At 42.7% G+C, this 22,148-nt stretch overlaps 3 protein-coding genes across 4 annotated transcripts in view; 1 reads left to right on the top strand and 2 right to left on the bottom strand.

The window, feature by feature from the left end:
* Positions 1-4,175, bottom strand: part of buc2l (bucky ball 2-like) — a 5,048-nt gene extending 873 nt beyond the window's left edge. The window contains exons 1-2 of the mRNA XM_032504521.1: positions 3,630-4,175; positions 476-2,602 (exon numbers count right to left, since the gene is read on the bottom strand). Of these exons, the coding sequence (XP_032360412.1) occupies positions 476-2,602; positions 3,630-3,870 (2,368 nt within the window). The 5' untranslated portion in view covers positions 3,871-4,175. The remainder of the gene's footprint in view (positions 1-475; positions 2,603-3,629) is intronic.
* Positions 4,176-7,120: 2,945 nt separating this feature from the next.
* buc (bucky ball) lies at positions 7,121-13,008 on the bottom strand. Of its 2 annotated transcripts, none has more exons than XM_032504535.1 (7): positions 12,773-13,008; positions 12,478-12,633; positions 8,815-10,293; positions 8,584-8,685; positions 7,795-7,884; positions 7,361-7,404; positions 7,121-7,226 (listed from the first exon to the last, which is right to left on the bottom strand). In XM_032504535.1, the coding sequence occupies exons 1-6, from the start codon at positions 12,777-12,779 to the stop codon at positions 7,373-7,375; spliced, it is 1,866 nt and encodes a 621-aa protein (XP_032360426.1). In that variant the 5' UTR covers positions 12,780-13,008; the 3' UTR covers positions 7,121-7,226; positions 7,361-7,372. The 2 variants fall into 2 exon arrangements, with proteins under 2 accessions (XP_032360426.1, XP_032360425.1); XM_032504534.1 differs by having other exon boundaries at positions 7,121-7,227; positions 7,349-7,404; positions 12,773-13,007.
* A 264-nt stretch (positions 13,009-13,272) lies between these two features.
* Positions 13,273-22,148, top strand: part of kbtbd2 (kelch repeat and BTB (POZ) domain containing 2) — a 10,151-nt gene continuing 1,275 nt past the window's right edge. Inside the window, exons 1-4 of the mRNA XM_032504391.1 lie at positions 13,273-13,555; positions 15,248-15,792; positions 21,326-21,491; positions 21,861-22,145. Of these exons, the coding sequence (XP_032360282.1) occupies positions 15,620-15,792; positions 21,326-21,491; positions 21,861-22,145 (624 nt within the window). The 5' untranslated portion in view covers positions 13,273-13,555; positions 15,248-15,619. The remainder of the gene's footprint in view (positions 13,556-15,247; positions 15,793-21,325; positions 21,492-21,860; positions 22,146-22,148) is intronic.

Below are 22,148 nucleotides of genomic sequence, written 5' to 3'. Positions count from 1 at the left end.
GGGGGGGGGAATCGAAATATACATTCAGCTATTTAACCACTTTCTCCATTTGTGTCTGTAGATTTCTCCCAAATTGTCAGAAAACTAAAATGAATTGGCTTAATGCAAGTAATCAACTGGGGAAGTTTCATCATGATATCTCTTAGTTAAATGGGTTTACCCTATTCTACATTTTATAGCTAAAAACATTTATTTGAAAAAAAAAAATAAGAATTTAAATGGCTGTTGAAAGTATTTTCCAATTTAAGGAGTAATAAAAAGAAATATCCAAAATCCCCTGTGTAAAGATTTGACTCTAATATGTCAAATTGTTTCTGTTCTGGAACGGTTTGCAAATTAAAAACACCTTTAGCCAGATAATGCATCATTGCATTTTTAAACAGTTAGAAAAAACACGTTTTTACATATATATATCTCTCTATCTTATGTATGCGCCCTATTCACCGGTAGTGTCAAATAAAAACTATTTGCCTACCAGTTTGCCACCTCTGTGTCAGGTAAATCTGATCCATTATCCTCCATTTGTCCTGGAGGGAATCCGGCACGTTCTCATCCATCTCTCGGATGGCGTTGCCGTGGGGACAGTGCCGCAGCCTCTCCCATGCAACAGACTGAGGCTGCGGCACATTACACACACAGTTCTTTTCCCTCAGCTTAGGGTACATCGCCGCAGGACATTTTTCAACATTTTGCTTGGAGGCCAGTGGCCTCTTGAGATTGTTGAACTTCCTGGGATGATCAACCGCCCGCCATTTTGAGCCAAGGCGACATGAGCCGTTCTCAGAAGATTCTCCCTCGCTGTCGTGTCCATGATGAGGCCCACAGACATCAGGACCGGAACCTTTTCTCATCAGTCGTTTCTTGGAGTGAGACTTACAGGCTTCACACGTCGGTAATGGCGAATCATTCCACTGTTGGGCCAGGGCAGCTTTTCTTTTTAAGGTGCGACCATCGGGTCCTGGACTGGCAGACGTGCAGACGCTGCCCTTCGCCACACATCTGGAGCAAAGTTGCTCCCTCTCGGACGCATAAGTGAATGCGTTCTCACTGAATCTACGGTTAAGGCAGCATTCGTTGTCAGAGAGGCTTCGCCGATCCACCTTCCCTTTGGGTTTGTACCTCTCTTTTGGCTTGCGAACGATATGTTGTTCTTTGTACTCGAATTGAAGTTTTCTTCTCCTTGTAGGCCCATCTAACCCACAGCTGCTGAGAGGTCTGTTCTGCTTTTTTGGCGTTGGGGGCATCTTATTGCTGTAGTAGACATTATCAAAGTCAGTCATCCAGTTGGTTGAGGGAAGGTAAGCGGGCAATGACTCGAATGAAGTGTCCTGTTGATGCTGGACATCCGTTTCTCGTCTATGTTGGTTCACATTTGCCTTTGGAGGGGAATTATCCAACGACGGCAAATTAGGTCCAAGAGCCACGTCTGCTTTGTGTCTCAACTTTGTCACTGGAGTTTTCTCTGCAACAGGAACATCTGTCACAGCTTCAGACACAATCTCATCCCCAGGATCTTTCTCCCCAATGAGGACCATGTCCTTCAGTTCATCCTGTGCCAGCGAAGGCATCTCAGTCATGGGAAGAAACTCATCTGTGGGAGCCTCCTCTGTCTCCATCAGCACATCTGAGGGCACTCCAGCTACACCACCCAGAGATTTATTATGATACTCTTTGTGGCCATTTAGGATCAGCGACTCAGGGGAGGGAATCATGGTTTCCTCCATTGACCAGACACTGGATTCCATCTTCCACAGCTCATCCAAGTACTCGGGGTCAAACGGCAAATGAACAACTTTGAAGTTTGATGTTGTATTTAGATCTTTCTCGCTGGTCACCTCGTTGTCACAAGCAGCTGCTGGTCGAGAACCCAAGTTGGAGGGGACAGTCACAGAGTCCGTCTGGCCTTTGGACTCCTCCAGAGCAGGGATCTTCTCACCGCTGCCGGGCGTCCCAACTAACAGGATGTCAGGACAAGCTTGGAGTGCCTGCTCTGACGCGGCTGCAGGAAGGCACAGTCCCTTGTCCTGCAGTACGCGACCCTGGAGGACGGAGCTACTGCACTGGACACCATCTTGGGAAAAGCTGTGGGACACTTCTGCAGTCTCATGAGAGTGCAGGAGTTGCAGTCCCACTGGTGTGGTGCAGCATTCAATCCTTACTTCTTCTGTCTGAATCACAAAGCCACCGTTTGCCGCCATCCTGTTGGTGGACGAGGGTGCCATGTCCTTTAGCTCCAGAGAATGATCCCCGGTCTGCACAGCCAAAGTTGGCATGAGGGGCTGATTGATGGGGGCACTGGGGCCGTTGTCATTGCTGCAAACTGGGAGACCACTGGGGACCTCGGCGTCTTTGGAGCCTGGAGTGCTCGTCCTCTGGGTTGCAGACAGCGGCTCAGTTTGAACCTCAGAGCTGGTCGTTTCTCTAGTCTGGCTGTTGTGTTGGTAGCGGAACCTGCGGGACTGATAGGCCATGGTCTGGTAATACTGAGGGTTGAGCATGCGTCTGTAGTCCATTAAATGGAGGTGGGTATGGGGTATGACAAAGCCGGGTGGCTCCATGTATGGATTTGGCTGATAGTGGGGCATCATTGGTATGCCATAACCTTTAGTAGCAGAAGAAAAGTAATATTAGTATGCAAACATGCTCACAATGATAACGCTAAGATGCTGATAGTTAGCAGGTAGATTCACCTTGCTTATAGTCGGGATCAATGGAAGACCATTTCCAGGATAAAGCCCGCCCTCTGCGTGTTGCCATTCTCAAAATCCCTTTGCGTCTAACAACAAACTTCCAGCTAGCAAGCTACACACTGAAAATGGCAAGTTTTGAAGAACATTTGGATCATGCAACAAGGCCGGTCTACTCTTTTCTTTTGAACAGAAGATGATGTTTATGGCATTTACTATATAACTGGACAGTTTTTCCTCCTATCCCAGATCATATCTGTGTTGTAGCCAGACCTTACGCTCCAGCACTGAAGATCTGGCAATGTGAAACTACCTTGGTCACCCTTTCAGTTTAGCAGGTTAGCATGCCAACACTAGCTATTTAGCACTTACGACAAAGTACAGCTGGGGCTGATGAGAATGTCAGTTTGGATCCTAAAAGAATGGACAGATTAAAATATATACACACACCTGATAATGGTGGTAGATGAAAGGTCAAGGATCACCAAAGTATCAAAATTAGTATTAAAATGTATCCTTTAAATTATGTGTCTGAACACGTTTAATGGCTCAGTTCAATTGCTGTTGAAGAATTTCACTCAAAAACCACAAATGGTGGCGCCAGAAGATAACCCCAGTCATTAGAATACCTTTTCTAAGACACATGAATGTCTTTTCAACAAAGTTTGTGCATATGTAGCATAAAATATAAAAAAAAAAAAAAGTAATATTGTAGCCTATAAAATGGCAGCCTGAGGCCCTATACGTGTACCAACTAATTTAACTAAGAAAGAAAATGCAGATAGATGAAAATGTAGAAAGAAGACTTTTGAAAGCACTTGACTGCATTCATTGTTCCGTCCATACCACTCAAATGATTGTTGCTAGATAACATGCCCCAGAAGATTTTGCAGGGAGCATTGAACCAAAACAAGACACAAATTGGATAGTTTCTGCACTTACCTAAACCAGGGTAGGCGTATGGGTTGTAGGACACAGGCATGGGTACTGGCACAGGCCACTGCATACTCTGCATGGGCATGTATGGCTGCGAGGGCTGTATGTAGAAGAAAGGTTTGTGGTGCTGCTCCTCAGGACGCGTAGCTCCTGAAGGCCCTGGAGCCTGCTGAGCTCCGTACGGTGGGTTGGGACCCCGAGGGCCCAGACCGAAAGAGTGTTGGAAGGTAGATGTGGCTGCCTCCATGTCTGACTAACAGTTCAAGTTCAAATAATAGTTTGAACTGTTTTCTTCTTTGGTGGCAAATTTGTTGCAAGAGAGCGGATTGTTTCAGTGTATTTTCTGACAACAAAACACTGGACAAGCTAACCGAACTGAGAAACCAAGTCAGCTTCCAAGGTATGTTTTAAATTAGAAATCAAAGGCGTGGACTCATGAGACAGGCGAGCTTGTCAAATGCTGCACTGATTGGCTAGATTTTGGTACCAGGTGACACTTGTCCAATTAGTTTGATGAGCTTCATTTAAAGCCAATGAAAAAGGTTTGTTTCCCACTGATTCCCTCCCACTGTGGTGCAACAACTCACCTGAGGAAAGGCAGACACAAAGATCAGGATGGGTGCCTCGAATCGTTTGAAACTAGAGGTGGAGGCAGGGCCGGCCTGTGGCTTAGGCAGTATAGGCAAATGCTAAGGGCGCAAACCACCAGGGGGCGCCCGGCCTGTGCTGTACCTTAACGGAGGTGACCAGACGTCCCCGGTTTCCGGGGACGTCCCTATTTGGCTACTGTCCCCGGCTGGATCTGTCCCCGGAAATGTCCCCGGTTTTCACTGAAAGACCCGAAATTGAATGAAAGAAAAACGTAGCCGATAATCGCACACCCAACACACGCAGGCTCCAGACCGCCAGAGCCAGCGGTGCTCAGAGAGGTTTTAGAAAGCCGTATTTTACGATGCTAAAAAGCACTGATTATTTACATGGAGTCTGGTGCGTATCGAACGCAATTTCGCGGACTTTTATGTTTTAAAAAGGATCTTAATCTTTAACGAAGGTCGACCTCCTTAGAAATCCTTTCCATATGTTTCAGACACTTAAATATTAATCTGAGTCTGTAGCAGCTAAACAGCACTTTTATAACGTAAATACAACCTGGACAATTATCCTATTAACTTACATTGCAGCGATCTCGTTTAATACTGCATCAATGTCAAAGGAAATATGTCCTCTGTAGTTTTTATTGTATCTGATTCTCAATGAGCTGTTGCAGAAACAAGCCTTGAGCAGTAAAGCAAAAGCTGTCAGATAAATGTAGTTCAGTAAACATTACAACATTATGAAATATTGAGACTTTCTATCTTGAAATATTAAGACTTTCTATCTTGAAATATTAGGACTATAAGGACTTTCTATCTTGAAATATTAGGACTTTCTATCTTGAAATATTAGGACTATAAGGACTTTCTATCTTGAAATATTAAGACTTTCTATCTTGAAATATTAGGACTATAAGGACTTTCTATCTTGAAATATTAGGACCATTAGGACTTTATATTTTGAAATATTAAGACTTTCTATCTTTAAATATTAGGACTTTTTATCTTGAAGTATAAGGACTTTCTACTTGAAATATGGACTTTTTTATCTTGAATTTAGGACTTTTTACTTGAAATATTAGGACTTTTATCTGAAATATTTGGGCCTTTTATCTTGAAATATTAGGATTTTCTATCTTGAGGTGGAGTGGAGTGGGTAGGAACTAGCAGCGGGTGGGTCTAGTGATACCTTGGGGGGGCTCACCCCTAATGAGAACAGTCTAGGTCTGTGTCCCCGTTTAAGTTTTACAAAATAAAAACATTACGTGTTTTGGAGGTAATACGCTTCTGAGCTGAAAATGTCCCCGGATTTTGTCTGAGAAATCTGGTCACCTTAATATAACGTCACCTTAATTAAAAAACAAGCCCGACTTCTTTTACCTGCATCTAAATCTCATAATGTCAAAGGTCCTAAACTGTCTGGTGCCCAGGGGAGGAAAAAAAGAAAGTGGGAGGAAAAACGTGACAAGACAGAGGTAATGTTACAGTAAAGGTGATGATGATAATGATAATATTTGCTGTTGCAGAACAATGATTGATAATACATTAGCCGTTAGCTGACATAGTGGGCTAATCAATAAATAGCGACGCTATCTGTTAGTTTTAACATCAGTTAACTGTACAGTGATGCAAGGGGGCGCCACCTAATATCTTGCCTAGGGCACCAAATTGTTTAGGGCCGGGCCTGGGTGGAGGAGAAGCTTCTTGGCTTTAATTAAAGAAACAGACCTGCAGCGTGTTAGACTGGCATAGATACAACAGATATTTGGCTCAATATGGCACATCCTCTATCCGTTTTGTAAGGCTGATTTTCTTTTGCAGTTGAGCAGTTAAAGTCTGCCTCTCTGAAATCCAAAGCACACATTCACACAACGTGGTGGTGGGAAGAAGGTTTGACCCAAAGAGCCAATTATGAGTTTGTTTGGTAGCTTGGAGCAGTATTTATGGCTGGAACTAGCCGTGAAGAATGAATATGCTCTGTGAAACCGGGTCGTTGCCTTGACCATTAATTCTAAATCAGCTCTGTGTTTTCTCTGTATGGACCCTGGGCTGTGTACCTTGAGGATAAAACATCACTTAAAAGTCTTATAGTAAATTAAAAATCCTTGATATATATTACTATATTATCTACATTGTTTAAAAGATCATGTGCCATTTTCCTCAGCTTTCTGTAAAACATAACATGTACAAAAAATATTTCAAAGCATCTGTTAACACCCAAAGATTAGCAGGTAAGAGGGCTTTAACTAATCATTTTTATTTTCAAATTATTTTCTTAGTTAACAGATCAAACTTTGGTCTATTAAATGACAGAAAATAGCAAAGTGACCAACGCAGTTTCCCCAAGGTGAAATCTTCTATTATCGTTTTATCCAAACAGTCAATTATTTTGGCTTAAACAAAAATGCCGATTAAGGCATTTCACTAAATTTTCTTGAAACTGACTTAGTAAAGTGACATACAGTTTGACAGCACCTGGCTCTGCGAATTAATTTCTTACTGCTGCTATATCTATACAAATATAGTCATACATAGAGTAACTAGTTATGCTGAATTCCTGGCAAAAAAACAAAGAAAATATAAAAAGGTGTGTAAAACTCAAATGCTTGAACTCTGACCCTCTGCCTTATATAACTACATGTCATCCAGATAAAAAGCATGCTGCGCACACACACCCCCACCCCCACCCCCCCCCACACACACACACACACACACAAACACACACGATGTAAAATAATTCAACACAAAGCTTAAATAACGAATATTTTATTGGACTGGCCCCAAACTGTGGCACACCATCATCTGCAACACACAACCTCTCAGCCCATTTGCCTGTTTGTGAAATTCATAAATCATGAAAAGTGCGAGGCAGTGTCACTGCAGAAACTTTACAATTTTTTTTTAAACTTTTATCTAAACCAAAAAAAAGAGGCTTCATTGTGCAGTGCATTTCACCTGGTGCTCTAAATATTTAACACCTTATCCTGGAACAATTACACCTTTTGGGGGGGGACCTGGGAAAGAAAAAGACATTTCCTTAGACAAAGTTTCACCAAGACAGAAGTTTGAATACATTTTTTAAAAAATCATTAATGGTTTCATCTTGTGCAGAGCTGTGTGCATATTTCACCTACAGTTCAACACACTTTGGGGACATTAACATCTTGGTTCTCCTCTCATCGTAGAGCCTGACAAAGACCAAACAAAAAAAATAATTTTCAACGACATGCAATAGCCAGGTCAGTGTTGACAGCTAGCTTTAGGGCGTCATTCTTCGTTCTTCGCCCAGCATGTTTCCTGGGATAAGGGTTGCACCAAAATCATGGTTGCAGAAGTCGCCGTGGTCCTGCGATGCTTTGTTACACCCTGTTACACCCTGCTATGCTCTGCGGTGCCCTGCTATGCCATGAACTATTTCTAGGCACTGTTCCATTATCTTTACTGTGATTGTTTTTGCCACTGTTCATCACACCCCCTACCAAGAGCCTGGGTCTGTCCAAGGTTTCACTATGGTTTAACTCTTGTTATGAAGTGATACTATAAAAAGAAAATGGAATTGACAGTGTCATTATATTAACCTCTTTCCCAGTGTAATGGTGGTGGCTCGTTGTCATCGTTGTCCTCGTCTCTTGGCCTGTGGTACATCACTTTCCTCTGAGTACTCATCTCTATCCAGAGGATAGGAGCAGAACACAATGCCACAAAAATAACTTCACTTGGAGAATGAATGAAACGGATAAGTGAAGAAATATGTCTGTATGTCTGTATGTATAAGTATTATATCTCTGAACAACAAAATGCAAACACCACCACACCCATATTGACCATTAAAACAAAAAAAGCAAATTTTCACTAACGAGCATCTCATTTCAAATTTCCAACTAAATTTAACTTTGTCAGCAATGTCGGGTGTTTGTGAGACAGGTCTGATGCTCCCGTCCCAGAGCCAGGACATTTGAGTTATGTACTGTATGTACATGAACCAAAACAACCCTGCCTTCTTCACAAATTAACCGTTTTCTTAAACTGAAATTGTTTACTTCAAAACGCTTCTCAAAGGAAATATAACTATATGCAGTAGGTACTAAATGGAGTGATTCTGTATATTTGATGCTGGTTGTCATCATTTTTATATTGTGTAGCAGGTTCCCAACTTTAGACTGTTGTTCCATCTCACCATTTCAAAACAAAATTTTGATATGACTACAACTGCAAAATAACTAAACTGCATGAGCTGTTTGGGCAGACTGATATATGTTTTTGTTACATTTCAAGATGCACAATAATTGCCCCTGTAAACTTGGTTGGTTTGAGAGAATAGTGAGCATGGGATTGGCTTCATTCATTCATTCATTCATTCAACCAACCTTGTCGTTGCAGAGGGGTCGCTGGTCTCCTCCTGGGAATCACGTCCCGGTCTCCCCACCTGCCTTGGTCCGACGTGGTTGGATCTTCTCTGCAGAGTCTGTCTATGAAAGGGTTCACACATTTATATTTCTTACAGGATTACATAATTAGCCTTAAAAAAAAAAAAAAAGCCCATCAGAACATCAAGTCAACTGAAGATGTCAACAACAAAATCCCTGGCCTAGACTTACCCTGACATGTTCTGCACTGCGGCTCACTACAAGTCAACTCTCCAATCTCGCCATCAGCCGGCTCATGAATACAAACGTCATGACCTTCCTCCTGGTTCACTGGATCAGAGGGATCTTTGTGTTGGCCTCTTTTATACCAAGGTTTTGCAGCATGTCTGGGTAGGACAGCATGGGGCTTCCTGGGTGCAGAATGCTTCCTCACCACCACTCTGACGGGCTGCTTGCACCCTCTCCCAGGCCTGCTTTCCTCCTCAGAGTCTTCCTCCCTGTACACCTTGGAGCTGTGGACTTTGCTCCTTACTGTCCCTTTTGCGAGGCTTTTCCCACAGCAGGCGCACATGCACCTCTTTGAGCCTGGCAGCCACACTTCTTCCACTTCTTCCACTTCTTCAGCAGCGTGCGGAGACCCGCTCACCACCTCCGCCAGCTTCCTGCCTGCATACACACGTTTGGGGTAAAGCTCTGCATCGTCCAGATCTGTGGAGAACATCTCATCTCGGGAGGAAAGCTCGTCCAGAGATGGACTGAGAACGCTCATCCGCTCATGGGTGGTCTGCATGGATAGGTAGTTGTAGTAGTAGGGAGCAGTAGGGGAGGAGAGGCGGCCGCTTCCAGCCTCTGCAGGTGTCAGAACGCTCTCGAACGGCAGCCTGAGGATCTGGTAGCTTGGATCAGCTTTCTGATGTTCTGTCTTTGAGACTGCTTCCCCACTTTTGGCATCTTTGAGTGTCGACTGACCGGAGACGAAGGAAGAAGATGGCAGGATTGGATCCGTCGGCTGCTTCAGGAGCTCTTCCAGTTCACATCTGGGAAGGCTTTCATCAGTCGCCGAGATATCTGACTGGATATCTGCGACCTGTGTTTTCTCCTGAGGGAGTAAGTGTTCGCCTGTCGCCGGCTGCTCCGGCTCAGGACACTCTTCGTGAACCGAGGAGCTGTCCAGAGGACACTCCTCTTCCAATCCTGCTGACCAGCACCCCAAAGGACTCAGGACGTCCAGGCTCCTTTGGCTGGAATCCCCGTCGTACACCGCTGTTATGGAGTCACTGAAGACCCTAGCTGGAGACTCCGAGTGGCTGTCATCAGGGGCTGAAGGCAGGATCGGACCCTGCTCTTTGCTTTTCTTCTCTTCGCCTGGAGAAAACATTCCCGAGGCCTGTGAGGCGACACCCGAGTCAAGCTCTCTGTCAGCGCCCCGCAGCTCAGTGGCTCGGATTTTATCCAGGCATTCGATAAGTTTGGTTATGGCGTCACTGGGGTCGGTTTGGGCCTCCGAGCAGGCCATTTCTCTACGCCAGTTTGTCTGTGGGTGATGCTGCTGCTGCTGGCGAGGCATGTCATTCCAGGGAGGAGCGTGGAAGCGAGGCTCAAACATTCGCCTGTAATCCATTGGATATAACGGGGCAAACAATGGGTTCGGGAACATAAACCCAGGATACTGCATGTACTGGTAGGGGGGCATGCAGGGACGGTTAAAACCTGGGGAATATAAACAAATTACAGTAAAGATTATTAGTGGTCAAATGTCACCAGGTAGCCCACATTTACATATATATTGTGCACAGTCTGCACTCAATTGCAGCTTCTTTATTCATATGTTAAACAGCTGTTTTGTACTGGCATTAAGTGTTTATATCATATTCATGTTCAATGTGTTTATGTATGCACCAACCACCAAGGCAAATTCCTTGTAAGTGTTACATACTTGGCAATAAAGCCTTTTTCTAAATTAACTCAAGTACAACTTTAACTTAAGGAGGCCTACTTCACTTTTACGCTAGTACAGAGATACGTGACCCTTAGGGGGTCCTCAGAGTTAGAGCAGGGGGGCCGACAAATTGTGTTAAAATATTCATACTATTTAAGCAGTTGCTCATTTTTGTATTCCCAACTTGTATGTATGTATATATATATATATACATACAAACATTTGCTCTTGTATTTTATTCCTATTTCATGTATGTATGTATGTATGTATGTATGTCTGTATGTATCCATCCTAATTTTTCATTTATATTTATATTCTGTGCAACGGATTTTGCTGATGTAACACTGTAATTTCCTATTTTATTGGAATCATTAAATATCTACAGCATCTAACTGACTTTGAAAGTTCATTCTTTCCAAAATCAAAATATACATTACTATGAATCCAACATAAAAGAAACATTACACAGATCTTGTTGACAAGGTGTAGAAGGTATGGGTTGTGTTCTGCACAGTGTGACACAAAGCATGTTTTAGTTACTTGTTTTTTGACGGGACCAAAGTAACTATCTTGAACCATGTCTGAACTGCTGTAGTGTATTTTGTGTTTTAATCACACGCTAATCAAGCCCATTTTCAGAAACTAGAAGACTTCAGGTTTCAAATGAAGCCTCATAAATGCATTTGGGCCTATCAGTTCTTCTGTTATAAGCCTTTTGGGAAAGGGAAATAGGAGTTCTAGCTCCTCTCCTCAACCTATCTCCCTTAGTTATGCTGTTATAGTTCTAGACGGGGGATTTCCTTCCTTTGACACGCTGAGCTGCTCTCTCCTCTCCCTTTCCATTTGTGCGCATCCCGTCCCAGAAATGCCTGTTACTAACCTAGTTCTGGGGAGTTTAATCCCCGGAGTCCTTACGTTTTCTTTTCCCCCAACATATTTCCTTGGATTGCAGCGCCCTGCTATGACATGAACTACTACCAGTTTTTAGTAACTTTATTATCTTTATCGTGATTGTTTGTTGCCACTGTGCATCACACCCCCAACCGTCACCGTCAGATACCCCCTACCAAGAACCTGGGTCTGACCAAGGTTAATTCCTAAAAGGGGGTTTTTCCATCACCACTGTTGCGCTAAATGCTTGCTCTTGGTGGAATTACTAGAATTGTTGGGTCTTCGTAAATTATACAGTGGTCTAGACCTACTCTATCTATAAAGTGTCTCCAGATAACTCTTGTTATGATTAGATACTATAAATAAAGTAGACAAAAATCAAGCAAAAAGAGGTGGATTTAAACAGGTTAAATTGGACTACCGGACCAGCCAAACGTTTGCAAACCATGCAAACTATTACGTAACGTTACGTTTCAGTTCTATTAAATACTTGTTTAACCCTCCTGTTGTCCTCGGGTCAAATTTGACTCCTTTAAAAAATGTCTATATCTGAAATATGGCATTTTTAACCAAATTACCACAAGAAAAATGGATTGGATTCCATACGTTCACTTTCATTCCTGGCAAAACTCATTTGTTTGATCTTAACTATTAATCAGAATAATTCACAATTTGTTTTTTTAACTCAAAAAAATAAAACGTCAAAGTTGACCCTGGAGGACAACACAAGGGTTACAGCATTTAAATAAACTTGTGTAGGAGTATGTAACATTCCCAAATGTTAATTTTGACTAAAAGTTTTAATTTTTTTTTTTATGTAAATGCATATCGGTTCCAAATATCAGTTATCGGTTTCATGAACTACTAATAATCGGTATCGGACCTGAAAACCTAGTTCTGGTTTCGACCCCTACCCAAATCATGTATAGGCCTATAATTTATGTAGTAGGGGGGCCTGTTCAGTCTGTCTGTCTTTCAGTTAAGGGGTCTTTGGCCTAAAACACGTTAAAGACCCCTGTTCTAGAACAAGATACAACAAAACCAATCGTGTAGAAGCTTGATACCTCCTCCAGGCACACCATAGTGACTGTACGGGTTGTTCATCTGCCAGGGCTGCTGGTAGAGGTAAGGCTGAGACGGAGGCTGGACGTAGAAGAAAGGTCTGGGATGTGGAGCTCTTGGTTGTCCGCTCCCAAATGTGTGTGGTTGTTTGCTCCCATCTACAGGAGGCAGTAGTTCAAATTATTTCCAAGCACATTTACATCTCTCTCTCTGCTCTTTGAGGTTAGTCAGAAATGGTGCGTTTGCGGCTCAACTGTTCAAATCAGCATGTAGTTAGGGAGTTAAGGAAATCTTTACCGTCCATTTTCTTTGCCGTGCTTGCTCAACCTGTCAGAAATAAAACACAGCGGAGGGATGAAAACAACCAAATAAACATCCCCCGGCTTCGAAAAATTAAAGGTGAATATTACAGTCAAATTTTTCGATAAACAAGCAGCGGTAGAGGCGCCTTTGCTCCCAGGTCCACATGCCCTTCTGCTTGCCGAAGCATCTCCGCTAATTAGCCATATAGGAAACACCTGCTGCAAACGGACAAATTAGCATGTCGTGTCTGTTTAACCTGGAAACCTGGTTCAAATGTAGCATTTCAGTGTGAGACGCTTTGCAACAGAAACGCGTTCAACTCTCATATAATAATAAAAAGTCTCAAAGTGAGTCTTGTACAGTTTATTTACTGTTTTACTAGTTGTATATAGACGTAGGCCTACCTTTTGATGTAATTTTTTATTTATTCTTATTTGTATCTTGTCTTGTGCTGCTGCAACACCAATAAACAATAAAGGATTTATGTCTTCATAAACATCCTTTACTTCTTCAGCTGTGTCTCCGTCTGTCCGCCAGATGCCGCTGTTCCTCTGTTAACCGGGCCAAGCCGCTTAGTCTGCGCGCATGCGCAGTATCCTCATTTGGCCTCTGGTCTTTCAGACGCTTATGATGCGCAGAAAAGGTTGTACGCTGCGCGGCGCTTGTACTCAACTGTTTAACGTCTAAACTCGGCCTGAGGAGTCCACTTGGCACTTTCTGCTGACGAGAAGATCCATCACGACGCTTCGCTGTATGTGGAGTCTGCCTACAGTTACCGTAAGGAAGTGTGTTTAACTTGAAAAGTAGCTCTAGCTAAGCGCTGCGTCTATCTAGCTCCGATAGCAGTTAGCCTGTTAGCAAGCATGACCGTTCTCCAAATGTGGTCACTGCAGAGGGTCTGTACCTATCGTGTCCTTTCTGGAGCTATTTTACTGTTGAGGTAATAATGTTAGACGCATGATTTTGCCAACAGTCAACTGGTAACGTCATGTATTAGCAGGCTGGGGGCTTACGGCTACGTTACCCCGGAACTGTGCAGCGCAGTGGAGCTAAAGTTGCTAACTTGCAAGCAAGTGGTAATCAAGCAAGTGTCGCTACTCGAGCTAGCGATATAACATTACATCGCTGCTCACGTTAGCTGATAATCAGTCAGTTGGTCAAAGAAGAGCATTGTATTTTGAAACAAAGCAACATGGATGATGCTGTGAACGGTTGTATGGTTAGCTAACTTCAGCGAGACGTGCGTTTTTCAACAGGCCCGCCTGTCTAATGTTACTTTGCCATGTCTTAGATAGCAGACAGGGTTTGTTTTGGACATGGTGGTTAACGGTAACGTGCTAACGTAGCTAGCCAGTCAGCATCGACGAAATCCCCAAAATGGAAACGATAAACACTCTTTAAATGTCAGCCTTTACTACCAGAAGTAACCCGTTAGTTAGCAGGTTGTTGATGCTAAATACGTCGCAAATATGGCTAGCTATCGTTAAAAAATGCCAATTTTTAAATATGCATTTTAACTCGAATAAATTACATTATAGTGCGTGTTTCCAAATTGGTAAAATGATGGGAATCATTTTGTCAAAACGTAATTTTAACCACAAATATAAATTATTGTGTAAGGTTTTCTGACCATTTAATTGTGTAAAACTAGAGACTTACTACTTATCTCTATAACCAACTGTCGTTTTAACCATGAACTTAAGCTTTTGTGTATAAATGAAGTGGTAAAAAGAAGCTAATAATACCAGTGAGTTAGCCCGGCCATACTCGGACAGCCCCATGTCCCTGCTGTAAAACTCACTGGGAGCTGCGGGTTTTTGGGGGGGTATTAACAAGTCGCTCAAATTAATGTCAATATTAGAGCTGCAGGTATCAGTATCTGTATTGGGAAGGAAAAAAATATTATTCCTCTCTTGCTGATGGGAACATCGTGTTTAATCTACTCGTTATTTCAGCTGAAAAGTCCACTTGCTGTCACCGTAACAACGTCATGACAAACGCAGCTCCTCCTCTTTTTTTTTTTTTATCAGCTTTGCAGTTTTGTTGCATCTAACTGTAGCATAATAAAGATAACTTTGAAGCATCTGAGACTTGAGATCATGAAAGCCTTATGATGCTTTGGGGAAATTGGACCCTAGTTTGGCGTCACATATTACAGTAAAACTCTGTGGCATAATGAAGTTGAGGTATCTCGAGTAAAGAATCAGGTTCTGCACTTGAACGCGTTAACCAGAATTTGAATTAAATATATATTTTACTTCCCATGTAAATCAGATTAATTCAGATACTGTTACTGTATTTAGGGTCAATTGACAGATAATTGCAGTCTTTGTAAACAAAAAAACCAATTAATACTCTGACTCCAGAAGGTAGAAGAGAGTTAAAACCATTTTAAAAGTGGTTATTTTTCTGTACTTGATAGTTTCAATGGATTCTGAACTCATCACTGCTCTTTTTTTTGTTTTTCAGACGAGCACTGATGTAGCATTGTGGCCACAGTTGTGGTTCCTCTCCCTCTACCTCTGGTCCCCAGTGCCTCACTGCATGACCTCAGACAACACTAAAATCCACGAGGCCTTCCTCGCCCAGGACCCTTTCCTCTGGACCCCTGACAGCTCAGTAGCCACAGCACTACAATCTCCTCATCTCATTTTCTAACAGAAGAATATTTTTTTCCCCACATTGGCGTTAAACGCCTCCACTTGGGTCAGTGGAGGTGTTGAAGAGCCGTACCGCATCCTATTCATCCTCGTGAATCATTTTTTCTCCTGGTTGGCTTGAGCCCGGTTCTGCCGGCCGCGCGACTATTCAAAACTGGGGCGCGATTCATGGGATGCAACCATGTCGGATCTCAGTGAGCGCAGGCCGGTCAACACGGACTACGCTGTCTCCCTGCTGGAGCAGCTCAAGTTCTTTTACGAACAGAAATTACTGACTGACGTTGTGCTGCTGGTGGAGGACACGGAGTTCCCATGTCACAAGATGGTCCTGGCTACATGTAGCTCATATTTCAGGTGAGTGGTGTGGAGTAACTCATGTTGTATGTTGGTGATTTCTGTTTTTAACAACGTCACTCTGACTATGCTTTGTGTGTTGTGTGGCTTTTCTGAATTTTTCTCCTATGGTTTAAATTAGGGCTGCAAGATAGGGTGGGGAAACTCTTACTGCCATTATTTTTGACTGCCATTTCGATTGGGATATGATTCACAATATTGGAGGGAAGGATCATCTCTGTATTTTTATTGAAAAATATAGTGTCATTTATTTTATTTTTTTTTGGGGGGGGGGTGGCAAGGATCTGTATAAATAACAAATCATCTCGGTAAAGAGCTTTTTTCCTCAGGTTTTCCCAAGATAACTGGCTAATCGATCTTTGAGCATCATTCATATTTACCAACTCAATATCTGCCTTATCTTCCTAAACAAAGAGTCACACTGTTCAATTAAAAAGGACAGTGGAAAACAAAATGGAACATACATTTACATTGTTTGTAAAACATCCCCATTTGCAGAGTTGCATGCTGTGGTTGCGTAAAACAGAGCGGTGGCCGAGAGCAGCAGACCATGACGTTACCTTGTCTTGTTGAGGAGTACGCTGGATGTTTTCTACTCAGACGATGTAGCAGCATGTTTTGTTTGCAGCTTTAAATGTTCCCAAACTTTGTTTTCTCTCGCCGGTCACTTCCCTTACGCCCCTCACTTTTTTTTGCTGTCTTCCTTTATTTGTAATCTGCGCCGTCAGTCTTGTGTCCAAAGAAGCGTCAGCCTGTTTGTTAGTAATAATCTTCCGTGCGGAAACACAGTGAGCCGTACATCGTCAGTTACATTGATTAAATTAAGCTTTGAGGCAAAGGATTTTGCTTCAAGGATGTTTTCTAATCTAATTATTTGAGTTACTCAAGGAATCGTTTCAGCCCTAATAGAAACCTAGCTATTTCTGAGTCTGCAAAGTTCAGCTTGTTTGATCCAATTTTAAACTCATAGGTTCTGCGAGTAGTTAAAGGTTTTCTAAAGTGAATTATTTCAGTTTTCTTTCTATTAATACAGTCTCCATTTATTACACCACTCATCGAAATAGGAGAGCATTAGCTGCCTTCAGAGGGTGACAGTAAAACTATGTCATCCGCGTACAGAAGAAAACTTGGTTCATGTTATCGCATGTTATCCTACAATTCAGTGCTGTAATTTCCTTGGTCAAATAATTTATATGAATTGCAAATAATGTGGGGGACAAAGCATCACCCTGTTTTACTCGTGATGACGTCAGTAACCAGTTTGTTCGTTCAGTCTTACACATGCTGTGGGCTGGTGATAGGAAGACGTCAGAGCCCACTAAAAAATTCCACTCACTCCGTACTCCGTAGTTTATATGTTAACAAATCCCTATTGATGATATCAAAGCTTTCTGAAAGTCAAAGCATGACTTTGTTAGCTTATTTTCACTTATTCTTTTAGTTATAATTGAAGACGTACAAAAATATGAAGACATGATCTTGGCTTATGGAGCCCATTTTGCTCTTCCACGAGGAGCCCTTCTTTCTCTAGATACGACATGGCCCTCTCATGAAGTATTGTAAAATACAGCTTATAGACTGTGCTCCTTAGCCCGAACCCTCTATAATTCAAAGGCACCCTCAGATCCTCATTTTGGAATTTGGATATTGGAATTAATAATAGATTTAAGCCACATAGTTGGTATTTTGCCAGATTCAAAACATCCTTTAAACAAGTCACACAAAATATCAAATAGTTTGGGTAATGTTAGGATTTCATTTGGGATACTTTCAACCCCAGTCTTTAAGTGCGTACCTACTACAATTACAATTAATAATGCACGGCGTCGTAGAGCAAGTGTTATCCACTCTATACATGAAGGATGGAAAACCAGGGCAAGGCCTTGAAAGCTGAGTCGCCCCCCCCCAGAGCCAGTTATTCCATCTCTGATATATTTTAAATGAAGCAATTAGGGCTGCAACTAACTACTATTTTCATAGTTGATTAATCTGAATATCTTCTCGATCCATCGATGACTTATTTGGTCTATAAAATGGTGAAATTGTTGATTTGTGTTTCCCAAAAGCCCAAGATGATGTCCTCAAATGTCTTGTTTTGTCCACAATTCAAGAATTCACTTTACTGTCAGAGGAGAGAAGAAACTAGAAGATATTCACATTTAACAAGCTGGAATCAAAGAATTTTTACATTTATCTTTAAAAAAAAGACTCAAACCAACTAATCAATTATCAAAATAGTTGATTAATTTAAAGGTTGACCACTAATCGATTTATCTTTGCATCTCTAGAAGCAATCTCTAACCTGTAATTCTACAGACGTATCCCTCAGGGCCCTCGGGAGGCCTCATTTGTACGCACAACATTGCGTAATGAAGTGTGTGCACTGCAGTGACTATGACGGAGCAGCAGCCTCGGCTCTGGGAAGAGTCCATCTGTACTTGACAGGAGCTCATGCTGCAATTGAACACGGCGTCTCGCCCCTCCCTCCTCCTCTCGTTCACTGTACACTCACACATGCATTCCAAGAAAGGGTCCTGACAACTTGATGCCTCTCTCACACCCACCGCTCTGCGATCTTCCCCACTGTTTGCCACACACTCGTTATCTGGTGCGAACATGCAAGGCATTTCCCCTGCAGGGTTCAGAGGTGTCGCAGCACTACTTTTAAACTGCTACTCTTGTCTTTCTCTATCCTGCTGCCTCTCCTTCCACCGCCACTCTCGCACGTCTCACTTCAATAAGGTGCCAAAATGCCAATGTACACAGCAAAGAACTAGCAGCAACGAAGACACACCGCAGAGACTACAGTTGATGGTCAACTAGCGCATACATTCTGCACATGCCTGCTAGTAGTTTTCTATCTAGTTGTAAGTTTGCCTTCTTATTAGGATTGTGGGGGGGGGGGAATCGATACAGCATAGTATTGCGATATTTTCAGTGGCAATACTGTATTGATACACAGACGCCAAGTATGGATCTTTTATTATATATGTGTTGGTCAGATTGTCTGCTTGACAATCCCATTTTGCAGCAATAAAAATTAAAGTGATATGAACAGAAATTTATCATTTTACATGAAACTGATGACAAAGTTTCCTTTTGGGGACGTCATTTGAAATTGGGGAAAAATTAGAAGTTATGAATTGCAATATGTTTAAAATCGCAATAATATCGTATTGGGAAGCCTCTGGTGATTCCCACCTCTTATGGAAAACAGATATTTTAATACTTTGAACTTCTGTTATTTTTTTAGAAGGAGCATCGGAAAATACATGTCAGCCAGTTTTGACAGCTCAGTGTGCATTGGATTGATCAGATGAGATGCGTTTTTTTATTATTAAAGGAGAGCCTTGTGTGTGACCTATAGATCAATAGACCTAAGCTTTGGTTTTTCTTATGCACAGATTTGTTTAAGCTGAAATAGCCCATCAGATGGACTCGACCAGTAGCAACAGTGTGTAAAATAACCCCAACAACTAGGCTAATGGACACTCGCCGTCGGCCCAAGTGCGGCAATATCCTTGGTGTGTCTGCACTGTAAACTGTACGCTCCTTTCTTTTTCTTCCCCTGTTGTGCTGCCGCTACTTCCTCCTCTCCTCTCATCGCACGACTCGCTTCAGGGAAAGAGGGAGACTCTGGGGAGAGCTTAGCTGCATCTCATGTCACTTATTTGATAGCTCCTTGGTCCATGGCTGAACTGGACGTTATTCTGTCCCTCCTCTGTGAAGGCCGTGTCAAAGCTCTTGTTTCTGACCCGAGGAGGGATCATTGAGGAAGGATCATCGAGGAGCTTTAGTCGAGGAAACACGAGAGCAGCCTTCCCGGAAGCCGTTCAGCTGAAGGAGTTGCTGACTCCTTCCAAACAGCTGACAAATTCATGGGACTCTTCAGAGGAAAGGACGTCTCATCCCTCTAAAACACATTTGCTCGTTGCCTCTCTACTCGCAGGATTTCCTCGCGTCTCTCCCGTGCTTCCTCGGTGGGATGGGCTAAGACACTAGGAAGGGAGGCAAGTGGAGGAGTCAAGGATGCAATTTAAGGGACATGAGATGCAGTGTTTGTGTCTGGAGGGGAAAGTCTGGTGAGAGATTTGACAGATAAAGAGGGAGGGGTGCAGGGGTATGCCAGCATGGATGCGTAATATGGACTGGCAGGTTTAGTCCCTGCTGTGAGCGAAACGGACACACACACACACACACACACACCTAAAACCCCCACACGAGGGCCGAGCTGTTTTGCAGATACATTATTGTTTGAGAGTAGAGTTTTGTTTGTAAAGTCTCAACAGTTAATAATCCCTTTCACAAGTTCCCCAGCCTAAAATGACATCTACAAATGTTCTGTTTGGTCTGATCCGATAACGCAATACAAATCGGGAAAACACCAACATAATTGCTTAAAAGATTAATCAATTATCTAAATTGTTGCAGGTAAATTTTCTGCAGTGCTGACCACCACATCGACATTGTACTTGACAGGTTGTATCTCTGCAAAGTGCTGCACAGAAGCATTTTGCACCAAAGACATCACCATAATAAATGCAAATTACCAGTGAAAGCCAACAACAGTTCAGTACAAATGCATAAAATGTGAGAAATGAATGCATTTAAAGAGGCTCTGACTCACTCTGATGAATGACAATGTGGAAGTGTAGGCAGCCTGCCGAGGCTGCAGCAACAGGGAAGTTGGAGCAGAGAGGAGCCCAGCTGGAGCCAGACTGTGTGCGCAGTATAAGCGAGCCAGCCAGGTGTTGACTGTCACGTTTTTGTTATTTAGTATGAGGAAACTGGGTTGGGGACACGCGCATCAGTGTACTGTAACATGTCAAGTATGTTACATCTGCTCCATATAAAGCCGTGGTATTCAATCCTGCTCTTTGAGTCCAAGAATACTTCTAGTTCAGCGTGCTTTGATATGATAAAAACAAATGATGGCTCAGTCATTTCCCCTCTGAGCAATACTACACTAACCTGATAAATTGTTTCTTAAAGATTATGAAATGAAGAGTAATGTGAAATTTATGGCCAAGCAGCTAAAATGTTCAGAAAAGCTCAAACGTAAATATTTTCTTTTTTTTTTAAAGTTGTACTTGTCACCTTTTCAACATTACTCTGCTACTGCTGTTTTCTGGTACTGCTTTAGTTTATTTGTAATATATTTTTAACTACGTTCAGAGAAGCCATGTGACATTTCATTGAGTATAATAATAAAGATCATTCTGATTTTGATTCATAGGTCGTCATTATTGTTTGCTTTTAGCTTTTTTTTCCTGTTAAAGTAACTGCAGTAATTGTGGTTGTCACTTTTTTAGATTTGCCAAGGACAGTAAAAGTCTGAATACACCGGCCTGACACATCACGTGTCCAATAAAGTCCTAGGTAGACAAAGGCAAGCCTTGAAGTGTTGGAGGAGCTGATGAAATCTGTTGTCTTCATCTACACACTGTTAATCGGTGTGAGATCTTGCCGTTCACGTCCTCATTCTGTGAGTACCGTGTTGACTGATGGTCCTTCCTTTGTCTTGTTCCTGCAGGGCGATGTTCATGAGCGGCCTCAGCGAGAGCAAACAGACCCACGTCCACCTGCGGAACGTGGACCCAGCCACCCTGCAGATCATCATCACTTACGCCTACACGGGCAACCTGGCCATCAGCGACAGCACCGTGGAGCCGCTCTACGAGACCGCCTGCTTCCTTCAGGTCAGTGCAAACCCTTCTGCTCAATGCATTGCTCAGTTACAGTGAAAGTCCTATGGTAATCTTTGGAGGACTATACTGTATATTGTCAACAGATTCCATCAAAAGACTAAAACCAACAATGAGTTGATCATACTAACAAGCATTTGCCCCTTCATTCTGATATATTCCTGTGTCGTAGAGCTCCATTGTTGTACAAAATCTTCAAACTGCTGCTGGAAATGCTCAAAAGAGCGCTGAATGTGTGTTAATCTACCACTGAAAATAGTCCCCCAGCAAATGCACTATTTCCTCCTGTTTGAATAACATTTCCTAAAAACTACAGTTTCCAGCTGTTTAAGCAAATAAGTGATTATCTTGTCCTCTGTTTAGGTGGAGAACGTCTTGCTGCAGTGCAGAGACTACCTGGTGAAGAAGATAAATGCGGAGAACTGCGTCCGCATGCTGAGCATCGGCGACATGTTCAGTTGCAGCGAGCTAAAGCAGAGCGCCAAGCGCATGGTGGAGCACAAGTTCCCCATGGTGTACCGGCAGGAGGCCTTCCTTCAGCTCTCCCACGAGCTGTTGATAGACATCCTGAGCAGCGACAACCTGAACGTGGAGAAGGAGGAGACGGTGCGCGAGGCGGCCATGCTGTGGTTGGAGTATAACATGGAGGCA

This window comes from Etheostoma spectabile, chromosome 22, assembly GCF_008692095.1.
Source record: "Etheostoma spectabile isolate EspeVRDwgs_2016 chromosome 22, UIUC_Espe_1.0, whole genome shotgun sequence".
Classification (NCBI taxonomy): domain Eukaryota; kingdom Metazoa; phylum Chordata; class Actinopteri; order Perciformes; family Percidae; genus Etheostoma; species Etheostoma spectabile.
This window is presented reverse-complemented; position numbering and strand designations above follow the sequence as displayed.

Coding starts and splice junctions, on each gene's coding strand:
- buc (XM_032504535.1), bottom strand. Junction 8,686..8,814: donor GCAGTGCAGAACATGTCAGG/GTAAGTCTAGGC, acceptor ACCCTTTCATAG/ACAGACTCTGCAGAGAAGAT. Junction 7,885..8,583: donor GACCCCTCTGCAACGACAAG/GTTGGTTGAATG, acceptor TCCTCTGGATAG/AGATGAGTACTCAGAGGAAA.